Genomic DNA, 18,157 nt, shown 5'->3' on the forward strand with positions numbered 1-18,157 from the left:
ATGCATTTGATTGTCTTGTTTGTCACCGCAGTTTGTGTGTTATTTCTTATTAAGCTACGTTGGCCAAAGAAAAAGAGTATTTACGGTACCAAAACCGTTTTTTAACCCGCTAAAAGGTACGACGGGAACCCCAGTCCTTTTTATATTGGAGTCCCGGGGGGTGAATTTTAGACCATTCAGCTTTAAAAGACGTTTAACGGAACCCCGTCAATACGACCAGCGTTTGGCCATAACACCATGGTCTTACTACAATATGGGAATGAGTGACTAAGCACTTTCATCGATTTAAAGAAAAGTGACCGTTGTTGGTGGCCATAAGACCGGATTTCACGGTACTCCAATTTATTTTGCCTTAACGCAGTCCCGAAAAAAAACAGATCCCGTACAGTTCTTTGGAATTTAACTACGTGCTAACATCAATGACATTAGTTACAGCTGGATAGGATAGCTGAAGTCACGCGTCACGCACCTCGTTACGAGGTATCCTAATTTATAACACTCGTGAGTGAAATATATAATGGAAGGGGTGGGTGGGGAAGGAGTTAGAACAATCCACCCATGTAGAGTTAGTGTATTTTCGATTCCAGGAATCCGTTCAAGATGTAAGGGGAAGGACTATTAATTCATAGTAATCACTAAGCACTTTACTATTCTAGCTTTCCACTAAGCGGCCAAAAGCACTCTTTTTGTTTCTTCTCCACTCTATTACCACTTGAATTAAATTACACTGCAATATAAATAATTTTAATTGTGACCCCCGTTTCAGACATTCACAAACATTGGCACAATGTCATTAAGGTTTTGCTGTTCTCTATCGTCGATTGAACTTTTTTGAAGACATGAACCATCGGCTCTTCCTAAGTTGTTTGATCCACCTTTTTCTTAAATATACGAATCAATAATTCTGCTTCTCGTTCTCTGTGTATATCTCTCATGTGCACAATGGTGATCCTCAATGGGACACCACTTTACACCTGAAAAGTTTACCTTTGAATTAGTCATAACGCCCTTTATAACAAGGGCAATATCTGCTATATGCTGGATAGTTTCTTCCAGTCTGTCGCCATGAGTATCAAATGTTCTCAATTCAGATATAGAGCTATGTCACAAAAATATAGGTTGTTATCAAAGCTCAAATTTGTCTTCGATTGTAAGGCGCCCCCTCTCCCTCCTCCACCCCCTGCTCACCAAAAAAAATCGCGCAAGGCAGTGAAAATGGAAACTAATTTAACTGCTGTACACGACTTAAATACAAGACTTTGGAGAAAGGTACTAACAAAAACTCGGTTCTTGCTGATTTGATAAAAATTATCCCCGGGTTTGAGTTAAAACGTCATCCTTTATTTCAATGCAGTTATGAAGCTTACATTTGACTAAAAATACATTTTCGCACGACTCAATTTTCTGTGACATAGCCCATCCGAAGGGAGCCGAGGAATGGAACCGTTAAAAACAACTTTACCGAAGTACTTTTTCGTAGATAACAATGCGATTTTGGAAGTGTCTATCAAATGAGAGTCGACCAAAGTAGCTACATTCGTCGCCGAAATTCCCTTTGTTCGAATTTGACCGTGTTGCTATGCATCGTGACGTCACGATAATGTGGTAACTAAAAAAGAAAGAGCTCGGGATCGAGGTTGTGATAACTAGTTCTTGTAGGAAAACGGCTCTAAATGTTTAGAGTGATATTAGTAAAGTTGTTTTCAAGGTTCTCATTCTCCGCCAAAGGCACTGAGATGGAGAACATCTAATGCTCAAGGCTTTCATGTTCAACCTTCTAAAAACTTCTAAACCCCGGCGTCGTCTGTGATTCGAGGGCTTTGTCGTCGACAAACTTACGACAATAAATAATAATGTTATGATATCAAGATGCATCGACGCTGTTAAGCGTTCATTCTCGCTCTATAAGAGCGATGTATCCGGTGATCAAGCGTTTCAGTTTTGACAATCGAAAACAATAACGAGAAAAAAAAAGGAACAAACAATCATTTAAACCAAAAATTCTGTATGAAAACGCTGAGAAGCTAAAACGCTTCCATGATATGAGAGGAACTATTGTTGTTTGAATGATAGTTCTGTGGACCATAAGCCCGTCGTGGTTCGACTATTATATCGAGATCTCATGAGTTACTCCAGATCTAATTATATCGTGGGATCTTTGGATAAGACCTGGCAACAATCTTCTCACTTCTAAACACATTTTCTTAATTGAGATAAATAGGCTATTTAATTTAGTAAAGTTAAACTATGGTCTCTCTGTCTGGGTCCAACAAATGGATCCAAACATCACTAGAACTCGAATAGTCACTGAAACTTCCCAATAAACTGTCTTTTTGATCCACGAGCCTTGGCATGGAGAAGTACTTTTCAAGGATAAACCCGAGACCTGAGTCGTTAGATTGTCTTTTGGCAATGCTAGATTCAAAAACATTTTCATCTAACGATACAGTCAAGTCTTTCTTTTCGTAATCTTGCACAGAGTCTTTTTCAGATTCAGAATAAAATGATCCGGAGTCCAAAGTCCATGATTTTGTTGCTTCACTGGAAGTCGATGATTGGATGCGCATACGAAAGCCATTAGAACGCATGCGCCACTCTTCCCGTACTTCCGGCGGAAGTAGGAAAGGAACGAGGAACAATAGGCATACTCCAAGTGTTGTGAAAGCGCCGGCCATGTAAAACGCGGGCTCGTAGCTTTTGGTGAATTCGTACATCCAACCTGTCGAAAGGAAAGAAGAAAACTTTTTAACCACGTGTTATGTTATAACATAGACTTATTTTCTAAGGACTTTGTCATAATGTAAACTGTAGCTATATTCGGAAAACGTCAGTCAGTTAGCTGTATTTGGAGTCTTTTCATCCTCACTGTTAGTACCTCGGTTTTCAGCGGAAACCTCACACGGCAAACCGCTAGATCTAGAAGTCACGTGACCAAGCTCTGCAGTCATGTTCAGAGTTCTCAACGGGGGATTGTAACGCCAAGAAGTAGGTTTTAACGTAAGTGATTTACCCTGAACGTTTTTTGTCCTGAATGTCTGTTTATGTCAAATGCCAAACGGCTAACCTGAAACTGTCGCTTGCAGTTTGCTGTTAACGCGAAAACCCTGGTGCTAAGTTTCTTTTTCACTCACCAGCAACCGGAGGTCCCAACATCATAGGAATACCAGTGAAGAAGTACATCACACCGTATGCAGTCGCCATCATTTTTCTTCCTGCTATATCTCCAGTAAGAACAGCAATAAGAACCACAAAACAGCCCTCATGGAAGCCAAACACGATGCAATAGGCCAGCAGAGCGTTGAAGGTGGTGAAGAGGGGGAGAAGAGTGGTGAGAACGCTACATACCAGCAGACACATTTGGTAGAGGTACACACGATTGACTCGTGGGTGATCAGCAATTCGACCGAACACAATCTTGCCCACTGTTTGAGACATTGCCATGTAACCCACTAACACTGCTGATTTTTGCTTCCGTATACCAAGGTCTTGTCCGTGCCGCACCTGCGAGAGATTGGAAGAAGCGAAAGGAGAGAAGATTAGAAGAAGTATTATACGTTTTCTGTCAATACATTTTTACTCGGTGGCACCGTACACAATCTGCCGATTGCCAGACGGTTTTTTTCTCGGAATTTCAAGAACAAATCGAATTGAACACGATTGCTTTTCCTTGTTTTAATGTCAAACAGCGTTTTACCTTTCCAGTGTTTTCGTTCTGAATTTGTGGTCTAACTTTTTGTTTTCCGATGGCCACCTCTTTTCCCGCGCTTCTCATTGGTTATGAATTTTCCCGTCCTTTTCACCAGTTGCCCGTTTTCTCACATCTAGTAGTTGTTGTTTTTCCCCTCTGCTTCAGTTCTGGTTCTTGCCTTATTTCTCCCTTTGCAATGAGTTTTGCAATATTTTAAACGTCAACAAAAGAACTAAACAAAAATATGGTCTTACTTTAAGGTACCATTTTTTTTTTTGAAGCGTTCCCTGTGTACATTAGAATAATCAAGCTCTGCAATTAGTGATTGGGCGCAGAGAACAACTTAACTGCTGGCTGAAAGGCCTGAAGACTCAGGTCACAAGTTCACCTACCAAATGTACGTATGGTATATAAAATCCAAACAGCACTAGTCCAACAACAGCAATCCACACAATGTAAGCCTTGTTCTTTAGGAAGGAGAAGTCAATTCGTTTTGTTTCCTCTTGATACTCATTAGCGTCGCTAAATTCCATCGGCGCCGGCACCAAATAGTAGATGAGGCCGCTGATCACGAGAAGTAATGAGGTCGCACTGAGAATGCGCAGTGCATCACGCCAGTAGTAGTTGTCGAGCAGAAGGCTGAGCGCGGGCGCAAGTGATATCGTTCCCACTCCTGCTCCGGCCAGGCCAATGCCATTAGCGACGACTAGATTCTTTGAAAAGTAGCCGCTGAGCACTAGAACTGATGACACATAACACATGCTGGAGCCCAGGCCAAACAGGAACGAGTACGTCACGTACATCCGGAAAATGCTGTCGACGTAGGACGACAGTAGAAGACCAACTCCGACTAATATTCCACCGAGTGTGGTAACCGCTTTGCATCCAAACCTTTTACACAGAGAGCTGCTCAGAGGTGAGAAAACGAAGGTGAGACCAAATGAAATCGAGGCTACCCAGGCTGCGGGACAGAGCAAAGGGGGCATAATTAGTAACTAATCAGCAACTGTTTTACCCTTTTTGCAGCATGTGCCGTTAAGGTTCCTACCGTACCGAACTCCTTAGTCAAACTCATAGTTAATAGAGGGGAATGGTTATGAAACCCAACAAAGACTCAATCCTCGATCCTTAAAGCGCTATTTCACCAATAGGTTCCCTACTGGGGTTCAGGGTGTAAAAAATATACGCGAGCCTAGCTAGCTGAGTATGGCTCTCCCCTGGTACGGTACAGAGCTTGTTAAACCTCGACACCATGTCAATCCCTAGGCACGCTCTCATTAGCATGTTGATCGTTCTCTGATGGTGTACAGCCTAGCTAGCCGAGTGTACCTCTACTCTTGTATTGTATCGTACCCGTAAGCCTCAATCCTCAATCCTTAAAGCGCCATCTCACAAGCAGGATCTTTAGTGCGCTACGGAACGTAAAAATAAATGCGGGCCTACTAGTCGAGTACACCCTCACCCTTGTACCAATCCTCAATCCTTAAAGCGCAATCTCGCTAGCAGTCTCTTAAATGGGGTAAGGACGTAAAAAATAAATGCGAGCCTAACTAGCTGAGTCCGTCTCTCGGTAGGGAGCTCGTTCAACAAAACAAATGTTAACTGTACTGAGCAACGCTTCTCTGATTTGCTTCTTTGCGTTGCGCCGTTTATTGACCTTAGTCTTGGACGCTTTTCACACAAACGCGGAACTATCACGCCTTCTTACCTGTAGTGGCCTTACTTTCTCCAAACTCTGTCAACAGATTAAGGTACAGCAAGCCAAATACGTTATGGATCCCCATGACAACGAATTGCGTCATAAACGAAGCAAGAACGGCAAACCAACTCAGGCCTCCGTCAAGGGTTCCAGGCACTCTCAAACTTCTCTTTTGCATCATGTTTCGTTTGAAATTCTTTGCAGCCTGGTGAGTGGAAGGAAAAAAAAAGTTGATTGACGTTTCGAGAAAACTGCAATTTTACGAAACCAGCTAGAATGTCTCAATTGTCTCACTTCTTAGCAAATACTTTATGTACTTTATTAAGACTTACTTGTTCAGTTCAAAACTTGTTTGTCATTTTAGAAAGTTTTGTTGGATGGGCGAGTGTTGAGGGGAGGGGCTAGTGTTGAAGGAAGGGAGGCGAACGTTGAAGGAAGGGGGTCTAGTGGTTCCTCGCTTTGTCCGCGCTCAGTGAATGCATATATAACTGACTGTGTAGTTGATTTACCTTTGTTAAAAGTTGGTGTAAACTTCTAGCTTTTTCCCAAACGATGTCTAGTTCTCAGATCTCCTCCACTCTGGGAACCAAACTGCAATGAAATGCGGAAAATCTAATGATATATGGTGGCACCTTGATCTTTCTAAGAGTATACAACGATCGAGTCTTGCCATCGTGAGCCCGCAAATCTCACGCTTTTAACTAGCGGCCCTGTTGAAGCCGCTAAACTACAGAAACGATGGGGTATGGGTGAAATCATGAGAAATTTTGTAGACCCGTAGTCGTCATCAGACGGCAGTTTGTCTGATATGCAAAATATTTTGAACGAGATGATTGAGATGGATTGGAAATGAATAAGTTAGGCCTCACGTTCCAAGATACAGCATTCGTGACCAAGCCACTTTAAATCCTCGGTACTTCCGATCATATTAACTTTATCTTCAGCAAATTTATGTCCAATGCGACAAATTTTCCGTAATAATCTAGAAATCAAGCCCGTAACAGCACGCCCTTTCCTTTTTTTGTTTTCGTGTCCCAAATACCAGGGGTTGACAGGATCGGTGAAGCGTAGAAATGTTGCTATTCCGCCCCCATGCAGCATTTTGATCAGGTTAAGAACACAATTAGAGAGAAGCTTTGTTCGTGTTCTAGACTGGTTTTTAAACACTTTAGTCACACTCTTAAACCAGAAGAACAAATCTTGGCACCACATGTCCGACAGTTTATGAGGTTTGACCAGAGGTCTATAAATAGCTGTAGACCTTTGGTTTGGCAGAATATTTGTTCCAAATGTTGAATTGTTCACGCTTGCTGAACGCAAAAACTGATTTAAAAGATTTAAGCTAAAGGCGAGTGCGTCACACTGTTGTAAACAATATTCTGTAAAATGAAAAAGGCAGCAGTTTGAAACGATAGAAAAACACGACTGAGAAATGAAACAAACTGCAAAAAAATATATATTGAATTGAAAAATGTTGAATCCAGATGTTTAATTGTTCACGCTTGCTGAGCGCAAAGATCTTAATTCTGATCTAAAATTAGATGCCAATAGGCTTAACGCTTAATGGCGGGAGTTCCCCTGGGCTTAAGGTCTACTGTGTCACGCTATTGAAAAGCTCTATCATGTAAAATGAAAGAGGCAGCAGTTTGAAAAGACCGGAAAATACGATTGAAACTTGAAGCAAATTGAAAAAGCACGCGTTTACGCGAAGAATTCGGCGGTGCTTAAAATAGAGGGCTTGGTATCCGCCACATTTAAAACAAAATGGCGTTGATCGATCTACAACACGATAGCTAACTTCGCGGTGGTCTTCCAATGCTAAACAGGTCTTCTGAATAATAATATCACATCACGCAAGGTATTGATAGATATATCAATTCGTTTTCTTACTGTCTCTCCTATTCTGTTTCAACAGTCAGGGTCTAAGAACTTCCTTTCTCTCGTTGTATCATGTTTCACTGCCTTTTCTTAGTGGTATTCATTTCAAACTTGGTACTGTTCCTTTTTTCGTCGACGTCTTTAGCTCGCGACGAAATTGCCAGGGAAATTGTTATCTCTTCAGTAACAATCTATTTCGAGAGTAAAAATGTCTCCTTTTCTTCTGAAAAGCAATTTCGATAAACTGGCTTTTCCTGGATGTAGTGAGAGATCCGTGAAGCGGGACGGGATTTCAATTCTAATCGGCACAGTTTACATTCATTTATGTCACAAACAGCCGACTTGAGAGTTCAATTTCCGATATCAATCTTGAAAATAATAATCTGCTACACTGACAAAAAGATTCCTATCATTTGTCTTGCTGAAAACGTCGGGCAAGAGAAAACAATCGCCTTCTTGTGCTTTTGAAAATAACTAATAATTTGGTCCCAATCGGAGTGAAGTGGAAGAGTGTAAAACTGTTTCCTCACTTGAAACTGGTTTGAAATTTGAAGAAACTGGACTGGAGAAGGATTTGCGCAAGAAAGCGACCAAGTTATCTTCATAGGATTCATTTTACAGAGTCGTTTCTCGGACAGATTTTAGAATAAATTTGAATTTTGGATTTCTTTGATATCCCGATCGATTTATATACATTGCCCTCGTGGTTTGAACTCTACCAACGTGGCTTGCATTAGCGGCTCGCTTCCACAAACAAATCTTTCCTGCTTTGTAACAACTGAGGAAATCTCAAACAGATTGAAACTTAAGTTTTAATAATAATAAAGAATCGCACGAAACGCTAAGAGCGAAGAGCCTTCCTTTGTTAAACACGCTTGAGACAGAGACTCATGAAACCTTTATCCTCGAAGCGAATGTTTTCCCTGTGTGGTCCGTGTCATATCTTATCAGAGAATTTCTGCACTGAAATTAAATAGAATATAAGCTGATATAAATGAAAACACGGTGACCTGATACAAATCGGAACCGCGCGAAATCACGCGGGTAAAATAAACAAAACACGTTAAAAAGAAGAGAGAAGGGATCGAAATGTTGCCGACAAAATAACTGGGTGGGTTGTGTATCGCAGGCATGGCTGCAACAACTTATGACTTACTAAATATCCCCGGAAAGGAAACTATGCATTCGGAACTGGGGTCATTGTTCGACCCACTACGACACATGTTAGAAGTTTGATGTCTTAAACAGGCCTATAAAGTCAAGAAAAAGGAAAAAAATTTAGCCTGAGGCATTTTATTTACAGGCCGAGTAGCCAGGAAAATCTCACGATCGGGTTAGATCAGGTTTCGAGAACGAGAAACTTGTAAAGCAGCATGAGATAATTGAAGTGGAAAGCAACTTGGTGTCGCTGTTGCTGTCGATGTTTTAGCGACATTTTTCCACGTAGTCACACGGGAAGAGCTGAATGAGGGAAACCTTTTCTAGGCATCTAACCCGGGGGAGGGTAGAAGGTACTTCAGAGATTTTTAACCCACTTGAGAAGTGCGGCAAATTCCCCGATTTTAATAAAACTAAAATTACTTTCATCTAAACTCTCCCCTCAGTTCCATATAAAAGTAAAACAAAACTTATTCCCAGAACAAATTGATCAAAATCTATGCCCTATTTTAAACCCGTCGGCGCAAAAGAGCAGCCTCCCCCCTACCCTCCCCACACCCAGGCTCCTGGCGAATACAAACTAGTTTAATACCACGTGCACCGTTTTCGTCTTCTGTCATCGTGTGATCAATCTTCACTGAAACTCTACCTTGATTTGACATACTTCAACTTGCTAATACGAAATATTAATTAAGAGGCCAAGGTTGCATGCATTTCTTGAAGAATTATACTGGGCCACATTGGAAACATGTCGCAAAGATCAGTTTAGAGACGGTTCGAAATGCATATGTTTATAAACTACTTCACTAAAACAGTACGAATTAGTTATTTTGATTCAGAGACGGCCAAAACCCGAAACATATTTAGTTGAATTGCTCTTCTGACCCGTAAACAGTGCTCGGGTATTTTGGTCAAATCATGAAATACATCCTCAATCCTCTTAAAAAGTGTACTTCAGTTACAAGAGCACAACCTCTCTTGCCCGAAATAAAACGGGCAGCAAGTCACGTCCCATCTCATTCTGGAAATAATTTGCCAGCCGATAATCTGAAAATGTCCAGGGCACTGTTCCTTGGTGACATTTACTTGGAAGAAGTCAGCACATGTTCCGGTCACTGCTTGTATAACAGGAATAGAGAACACGTACCAATTATATTTCTTACTGCGTTCAGTTTCTGTGCGAACCAGAAAAATTGTGATTTTGCCATGAAAACCATCTTTTCACCAATTTTGGATCAGTTTCCTTGTGACAAACCTTGCGGATTTTCTTTTCCAACAATGTTATTGTATAGTGACTCAATAGTCGGTAAAAAAAAATCAAAGGTATAGTTTCAATGTTGTCACAGAGCTCTTCGTTTGAAAAAAAAAGAAGACATTATTTTTTGTTCTTATTCTTCTTTCGTCACGCTTTATATAACGTGACACTAACGACAGTGACAGTACTGCGCGAATCAAAACATATTTCTTTTGTGTCGCTGGCTTATTCCTTCTTGAAGCTCTCAGATCTCAGTGGTAACCGGACGTAAGTGGGAAAGCAGCGGAAATCGGGCCTTCCTCTGAGCCATTTGGAAATGTCTTTTCTTTCAAAGCACAGAAACAAAACACCACAGGGAGCCTATGCCGCTCAAGTATCAAGTCAAGGTTACTCCTGCGACCTTCCCACCTCACTCCCCCAGTATGTCCCCCATGATTAATCCTTTGAATACAGGACAACTTTTCGTTTCTGTTCAGAGAAAGTTTCTCTAATAATAGCAACAACACTCTAGTCCAAAAGCAGGAGAACAGTTACACTGTAGTTTTGCAACACCCACTCGTACCAGGAAAACTGGTTAAGATATCAACAACTGAACGGCTGCAATGTATCATGTCATGAAACACGGTTGTCCAAATTTGTACATCCACCTCGCTACATTGGCCAGTACCGTCACGGTACCTGACAATCGTTTGCCTAAATACGAGAACAGTGGGGAAATGTGAACCAGAAAAGCGCACATTTTGAGGAAAACGTTTGCAAATGGGAACACCCCACACGATCTCGCCAAATTTCCTTCCTGTGATCAACAACTGAAGCTCAATTGTACAATAATGCATCGCCGAAAACTGGAAGTACAAGTTTTGTAATGGCGTCTCTGTTAAAAGCTGTTTTTCTCTAATTTTGCAATTATAACTTGAAATGACGTGACAGCTTTATGAACAAATCCAACACGTATATTTGACAACAATTAGGATAGGAAAACAGAAATAGAAATCTTTTTTGCTCCGAGAGACCCTGAGGTCACTAACTAGCGAGGTATTCTGTTTCGTTCTTCAGTCACCGCTAAAATCCTTCAAAATTGTTTGGCACAGCTGTTGAAACAACGAGGCTAACGTATCGCGCTGACGGACCTTTACCGCGAAGCCACAGCACAAAGTAGTACTGATCTTTGTTATACTGGCAAATTTCTGTCGATAACTGTGATCTCCGAAAATTTACACGCTAGCTCATGGAATCTCGCAACAAAAATAAGACCTCCTCTATTCCGAGAAGATCATTCATATCACAGTTACAGCCGTGTGCATTTTTGCTGGCGATATTCTTATAAGGCTGGCGTTATGAAGTGAAAAACATTCAAAGGGTTTACCCTGCGTGACGCCAGGCGGGGTTTGCCCGGACGTGAGATATTTCGATTATATTACCGATCGTTAAATAAGTTCGAAATATCGCAATGTGAGAGAAATCAAACGCGTTAAGGGCACTAAATAATGAAAGAATATTGTCTTACCCGTGTTTGGTGAAAACGATAGCAGAGAAGTTTCACTCCCGGAACAAGCGAAGCGAAGTTTAGTCTGCACGAAGTCGCCGTAACCAAGACAGTACAGATTGGGAGAATTTTCTGTGATCAGTGAGCATTGTCTGATGAAAATAGAAATTCTCTCTAAAGGGCAACGCATTGGGTGAACGAAATTTTCTTTAAAGAGAGGCTTTGTTCTCCGGGTAAATTTATCTCCAGGCGAAAAGAAAATCAACATTGTGCAACAAAATGTTTAGTCTCTGCAGTGAATGAAAATCTGGTGACCGCATACGTGCAGAATATTCTTGATTTTCCTGATTAAAAAGAATTCGACACTTACAAACATCTCGATATGCTTGAAGGGTTAATACGATTTTAAGAAGAACAAAGAATTTTGTAGCATGGTTTTGAAGATTGTTTAGACAATGAAATCCGGTCTTTTCTAAACATTTAAGAGCATGAATTTTTCTTTTGTCATATTTTGTAAACCAGAGCATAAGACTGCAGGCATCGAAGTAAATAAGGTGTTATACTGTTAATTCAGGCCGCAGGTTCAATATCAATGCAGTGCCTAGTCTGATAATTAATTTATCGTCCGATGAAACCACGAAGGAATTACACATTTCTGGGACAAGGCCGTTAATATTCATTGCTATGCGAAGATCTAAGCCGCCTTTGCCAACGCTTCGGCTGCATGTGGTGTAGCAACCGCTTTGAACTGGGTTACAACACCAGCCAGGAGGGCAATAATCTCTCATATCAGCTCGAAGAGAATTGCATACGAGCTAGTAGTAGTACGGCTACAAGTCATGCCATAAACGATCAACATAACAATCTTTGCGGGTTGTTTGATATTTTCGTTTGACTTGAAACCGCAGGTGGTGATGAAGCTGAAGATTGTCAGATATTAAAAGATGTCAAAAAAAAAAAAATTGTCTGCACCGCCATAACTCAAGCTACTAGATTGACCCAAGGGTCAATTCTAAGTTTCCAAAAAAAAAATTTAGGCGACATGCCTAAGGGCAAGCAACGAATGGAAATACCGTGCAACGCTGATAATTTTGCGAGCATGAAACGAGCAGTAGAGAGATGCTGGATGACCGAAGACTTAATTTTTTTCAGTCAAAATTATTGGCGTGCTTCCTTCGACCCGTTCGAGCATCACTTCCGAATAGTTAGGAGTTTGGTGAGGTCCAGACGATATTTCGACAACTCAAGCCATTATGTTATGTCTTAATTTTCCAAGGTCTCGTTGACTAATTCACTCGTTATCTGAGCTAGCAAGCTCATGCAACCCAAAACAAAGCAATCAAAATTCGTACCTTGTTTGGCCGCCTTGAAGTCCAGCAAAGGACGGCTTGCCGCAGTCGTGGAAATAGACGCGGATATTGGTCATCTGTGAGCGAGTGCCTGATGGTGTGGCACAGCACTGGTTTTCCCCAGCCAGTTTATCCGGCTCGTCCAGTCACTAATTTAAGGCGCGTTGGATAATGGGATATGCGCTTACCTCGGGGGGTTCCGTTTATACGTAACTTTTTAAAAACTGCAACGGGGCTTCCGAAATTCCTTCCTCAAACATTTGCCTGAAACTGCACTGCAGCACAAATCTCGCTTTCTGTCGACGTGTGCCCACATTAGAAATATACGCCCACTGAAACAAACAAAATGAAACTAGATATTGGACTTCCGCTGTTCCACTCTGTGCGGTTTTTAGCCACCGCATGCGAAAGACCTCCGTGTCGGAAATGAAACTCAGCAATACTGCTTTCCCCTTTTTCCCCCATTCCCTGCAAGGCTGAATGAATTTTCTACCCGTTAATCATGACATCAGAAAAAACGCTTTCCAACAAGAAACATTGGCACGAAAATTTCGTTGGTTTCCATGGCAAAATGTACGTTTTTTTTTTCTTGAAGTATCTCAGTCAAGTAGGAAAGGTTGGCAATTGAGCCGCAAATAATTCGATTTGGACTTCGAACACCGGCCGGCAAGTGTGCATGTGCTGAAATCAACAGCAGCTGTCAATCATCTCTCTTTATCTTGGGTTCCTCGAGAAAAACAAAATGCGTGTTGAGGAACTTTTCTCAAATTAGAAGAGAAAAGTAATTGATAAAAAATACATTTTGTCAAAATCTCAAATATTCTTTTTCGATTTTTGTTCAAAATGACGCTACAAGTGCCCCGCGTAATCTTGATAACCTTGGAAGAAAACTTTCCCCTATCCTCCCCTCCCTTTCCTTACACGTTAGCAAAACCTCAGGAAAGATCTTTCTTTTGTGTTTGTAAAAAGTCACGTCCAAAGGAAGTAGAACATAAAGCACTCTCAAGTTTGTCTGTGAGTGGATACCCAAGTGGATGTGGACACCCTGAAGATTCAACCTGAGTGAGCTAGAAAAACGCACAAAACCGATTCTGACAGGGAGTGGGGGAGAGTACACAGATCAGATTTGAACGTGATAAGGAGCTTCCGTTATCGTGTTCAAGCGGATTGACTTGGAGTTTTCATGTCATGGTGTCCCTGACATCACGTGGAAGATTCATGCACAATTTAAACCGGATCTCCTCAATTTGGAAAATTTGACCTTGAAGACCTCAGTTAATTAGCAGTTAAGGCTTATAGTATCCGATTACTACGTAAACACATGAAAGTACATTTGTTTAGCACTGAGCGTGCATGACCTTGGTGCAATTTGGTGGGTCACCCCTCCCTCCCTTCCTCCCTCCCTCCCTCCCTCCCTCAAATAATCAACGCACCCTCTCAGGTGGGTAAGTTCTGTAGTTAAAATATCCATCCCTTCCCCGTGAAGTCAATTGGTGCAACACAGCTTTTGAAACAATTTTTGCTGACAAAAGGAACTTTCACAGGTTCTACTGCAGTTCAATTTGTTAGCGGGATTCTCTAATGAACATATTAGAAATGCTGTTATTCTCTGCTCCCCTACATGGCAACAACTACCCAATTGTGTTCCAGAAGAGGAGCTCTTGAGGGAGGTAAACAGGAAAAATTGTCGCGTTGAGTTGCATAAAGGTAATAATTTTGGCATTTTTGGAGATGGGGGACACCCCGGAGGGTACTCCCTGAATAGTTGGGTTTAGATGTGCAGCCCAGGCGCTTCCCAAAACCCTGACACTATTTAAGACCAAAATATGGCATTTTTGTTTCGCTATTTATGACCTGACCAAAAATTCAATACCCTATAAGACCTGACCCGTAAATCAGTATTCTTTTTCAGACCTGCCTTAGTTCAGACCGGGAAGAAAGCAAATTTTCAAGGGTTATTTGAGGGTAAGAGTTCGTTTTCGTTCTGGAACGCTGATGGACAATGATTTATACTGATTCGATGTACAGGGATAACCACCACGTCCGCGTGAGATAAGTGTGACTTTCAGTTTATCATTTCCAAGAACGCCGTAACTGAAGAGGCCCACATAATGTGGCAAAGGAGGTCAAAATTTTAACTTTCAAAAGAGCAATGTTGCGTTTTTAACTGCATGTTCTTTCTGGCTGCCATGAAAAGTTGGATGTTAATTACGGGCGAAGCCTAGAAATGGTGGACCATTTTACCACCGTTTTTGCACCAAAACTGATAACGTTGTTTTTCGATTTGTGACGTCGGAATGTCGTCGATATCTAAAGCTGACCAATGTACGGAAAGGTCTAGCCTAGTTCTACCATCTGCTTATCAAGAGTATCTGATAACATTTAAATTGATGACTTCACAAGTGAAACAAAAAGCACGACCACTCTTAACGCCTATATGAGTAATTAAGGCTCAAAGGGTTAAGACTAATAAATATAGTTAACTCGTGCTTGCCTAGCCATATACCATTCCTTTGACAGTAAATGAACCATCTCAAAGTAATAGCGACGCTACACATCTAAACGTTTTGGCCCAGCCTCGAACCCAGTGTCTTCGTTCCCTTTACCAGCGGTCGGAAAACGAGCGATCCTGGAAAGGTCCGAAAATATCGGACATACGGTTTATTTGCGCATGCCTAGTTGACAAAAACGTGGCTCAATCGAGACGCTGGTGTTTATCTGCGCTGATTTCCATTGTTTTTTGAAACCAATCAAAATCGAGCCTGTCAGAACTCTCGAAAGTCGCTCGTTTCGTAGAGTTAGCGTAGTAAGGAATGAGGACTCGAGGAACCAGATTGAGTTTGGCCAGAACCTGTGCGCATGCGCTGAGCCAATTACCCATGGAGTGGCAGCCATGTACAGCTGTTTCGTCCGTGTTAGTACTCATCAGACGTAAGATCTCTCACACGTTTACCCCAGAGGCGAACCCGAAGGCTGCTTTAAACCCCAGCCCCATAAAACACGTATGGAGCTATTGCTAAGACTGTTCACTACTCCAGTCACGAAAGTGTGCTTATGTGTAGATGTGGAGTAATAGCGATACGCGTATGACGACAAAATTACGTCAAATAAACTATTGCGATGGAGGGTCCGTGCGCAGGCGTGCCAATTTTAACAAAACTGGACTATTCACTGCTTTTGATATTTCTTGTTTTTGTATTCGATATTATACTTGATAACATTTAGACCGCTCTCATCTGTGAGAGGTATGTAAGAATGACTGTAAACTCAGAAAGGCCTCAATGGAAGGCAGGGTCTTCCTCCAGCAGCGGCCTGTTAAATTTAAAAAGCTCTAGACTTCTTCTGCGATGAACTTCAAGACGTTCTTCATCAAGTCGCCTTTGTTGGCATTTTGTAAAACTCTAGATTGTGGGCCTTTCTGCGGTTTCGGAGATGGCACTGCTCATTGTTCCCTTATATTTTCGTCGTGAAAAGCTTAGCAATTCCGTCGAAAAATTTTCAATTAACCGACACTTTTCTATAGCCATATGGGGGAAAGTTAGTTTACAATATGTGCCTTAGTACTCATGTGATTCAGTTTCTGATCAAGTGTACAAAATACCAGCTCTCGATATTGGAACGTCACAACGTGATTATCCCAAGGAATTTGAGCCCGATGGATTGGACGCTTTATGTGCGACGGGAGCTTAAAAACTAAAACTTTTACAAAGAATGTATGGGCTCATTAGTGCTTTTGTCAGCCAGAAACATTGCAGTTTTTGAAATCCATTTTCTCCTTGAATATTACACCCAAAGACCCAAAAATGTCTCTTAGTAGAAAAATTTACAAGCTCTTTCAAAACATACATACATACATAACTTTATTTTGACTCGAATTTACAGGGTAGCTAAAAAGCTAATATCTTCGAGGAGTTAAAAAGCTGGGGTTCATTTTGCATCTAACATGATGCCTCCACGAAGTCGTATGTCAATGCGAAAAAATTGAAACAGTGACGTCAGCAACGATCGATCTCAAGAGATTATGATTCTCTTGTCGCTCTATATTGGTATAATGACTGATAACTGAGATTCAGTGAACCAGCCAGGGGCCCTTTTCTCGAAGGTCCCGAAAAGGTTTTCGCACCAGAAAAGCCGTTGCAAAATCTCAAACCTTATGACTACAGAGCTGTTTTATGCACATATTTTTTATATGAGAAGAAGTTTCAGGCGTATACACCTATCTGTCTTAAATACCGATTAACTAAACATGGCCTGTTTGCGGGTCCGAAAGGTTTCCGTGGCTTTTGAGAAACGGACCCCTGGAATTTAGATATGTATTAATCAAGGCATAGAATTTAATAAAGTTCTTACGTTCCAAAAATCTATATATGCATTAATCAAGGCATAGAATTTAATAAAGTTCAATATTACATTCCAGGAATCTATATATGCATTAATCAAGGCACAGAATTTAATAAAGTTATTATGTTTCAAACAAACCCGCCAAAAAGGAGCTTATTTACTATGGTAACATTTAATGATTGCCCCCATCTTCTCTTGTAGCATTTTCTAAAAGCCCGGGGCCCGTTTCTCGAAGGTCCCGAAAAGTTTTCACACCCGGAAAGCCACAGCAAAATCTCAAACCTTATGATTACAGAGCTGTTTTATTCACATATTCTTAATCTGAACGGAGGTTCACTTCATACAAGTAGTTTCAGGCGTATACACCTCTCGGTTTTTGGATACAGATTATCTAAATATGGCTTTGCAGACCCGAAAAGTTTCCGGGACTTTCGAGAAACGGGCCCCAGGTCCGAATTGTTCGGAAGCCGGTTAGCTCTGACCCAGGATTAAAAGTTAAAAGAAGTATCAATTTTTCTTGCACTGTTGCATAGAAATATTTATCACTGTTTATGGCTGCGCAGTTCAAAATTATTCAAACTCGGAACTGAAAGACAAACAGTACAAACAGAAAACCAGACCGAAAAGTTAAAAAACTGAAATCAAAATTCTCGCTGATCCTGGGTTAGTTTCATCGGGCTTTGAACAACCCGGCCCAGATCTTCCCAAATTCCCAAAATTCCCAACAAACTAATTGTTCCGGAAACAGAACATTGGCTATTTCTATGGGAAATAGCTCCTTGTTGCATTTGTCTGGTGTTTTCGTTTTCCTTTCTTAAACAGAAAAAACTAGAATATGAATATGAAAGACAAAAATGAAAATACAAAAGTGAAACGTAACTTCCAAACCCATAATGATCCCTTCCAAAAACCGCCTGGCCCCACCTGGGGACTCACAAAGTAAACATACTAAAACAGTATCCTGAGAACTTCGAAAGCCTTGGCTGTCTGGCACCCCCAGTTCAAGTAAAAGCTGACATCTCACTAGTAAAAATGCCAATCCAACGAGTCCCCCGGCGTAGCCAAACGCATCAACGAAAAGGAAGCCCTTGACTGATACGCTGCAGCCGGTATCATAAAGAAAGTAGAGGAACGCACCTCGTGGTGCTCCAATGAGGTCATTAAAGAGACACCAAAGAAGACAAGAATCTGCGTTGACCTCAGTCAAACAGTCAATAAAGGTATTCTCAGACCAGTATACCAAATGCCATCACTGTCTGAACAACTCCACAAACTCTGCCACGCCAAATGCTTCTCACTGGTT

The 18,157-nt window shown here is 41.3% G+C and overlaps 2 protein-coding genes across 2 annotated transcripts in view; both read right to left on the reverse strand.

The window, feature by feature from the left end:
- The window catches only part of LOC145499822 (E3 ubiquitin-protein ligase rfwd3.L-like), a 93,319-nt gene that overhangs the window by 10,640 nt on the left and 64,522 nt on the right, over window positions 1-18,157 (reverse strand). The gene's annotated exons all lie outside the window — the stretch shown is intronic.
- LOC145499823 (monocarboxylate transporter 10-like) lies at window positions 266-13,426 on the reverse strand. The gene is made up of 6 exons (XM_081479342.1): window positions 12,517-13,426; window positions 5,897-5,978; window positions 5,397-5,592; window positions 4,081-4,649; window positions 3,132-3,501; window positions 266-2,719 (listed from the first exon to the last, which is right to left on the reverse strand). Exons 3-6 carry the CDS (start codon window positions 5,566-5,568, stop codon window positions 2,241-2,243), a joined length of 1,590 nt encoding a protein of 529 aa, XP_081335468.1. The 5' UTR covers window positions 5,569-5,592; window positions 5,897-5,978; window positions 12,517-13,426; the 3' UTR covers window positions 266-2,240.

Source organism: Orbicella franksi, chromosome 10 (genome assembly GCF_964199315.1).
Source record: "Orbicella franksi chromosome 10, jaOrbFran1.1, whole genome shotgun sequence".
NCBI classification, from domain to species: Eukaryota; Metazoa; Cnidaria; class Anthozoa; order Scleractinia; family Merulinidae; genus Orbicella; species Orbicella franksi.

What these genes read in the sequence shown, in the direction of transcription:
- LOC145499823 (XM_081479342.1), bottom strand. Translation starts at nt 5,568, where the DNA reads ATGATGCAAAAGAGAAGTTTGAGAGTGCCTGGAACCCTTGACGGAGGC. An exon ending in ATATACCATACGTACATTTG is followed by an intron (nt 3,502 to 4,080) that starts GTAGGTGAACTT and finishes AATCTCTCGCAG; the next exon opens with GTGCGGCACGGACAAGACCT. An exon ending in GTTGGGACCTCCGGTTGCTG is followed by an intron (nt 2,720 to 3,131) that starts GTGAGTGAAAAA and finishes TCCTTTCGACAG; the next exon opens with GTTGGATGTACGAATTCACC.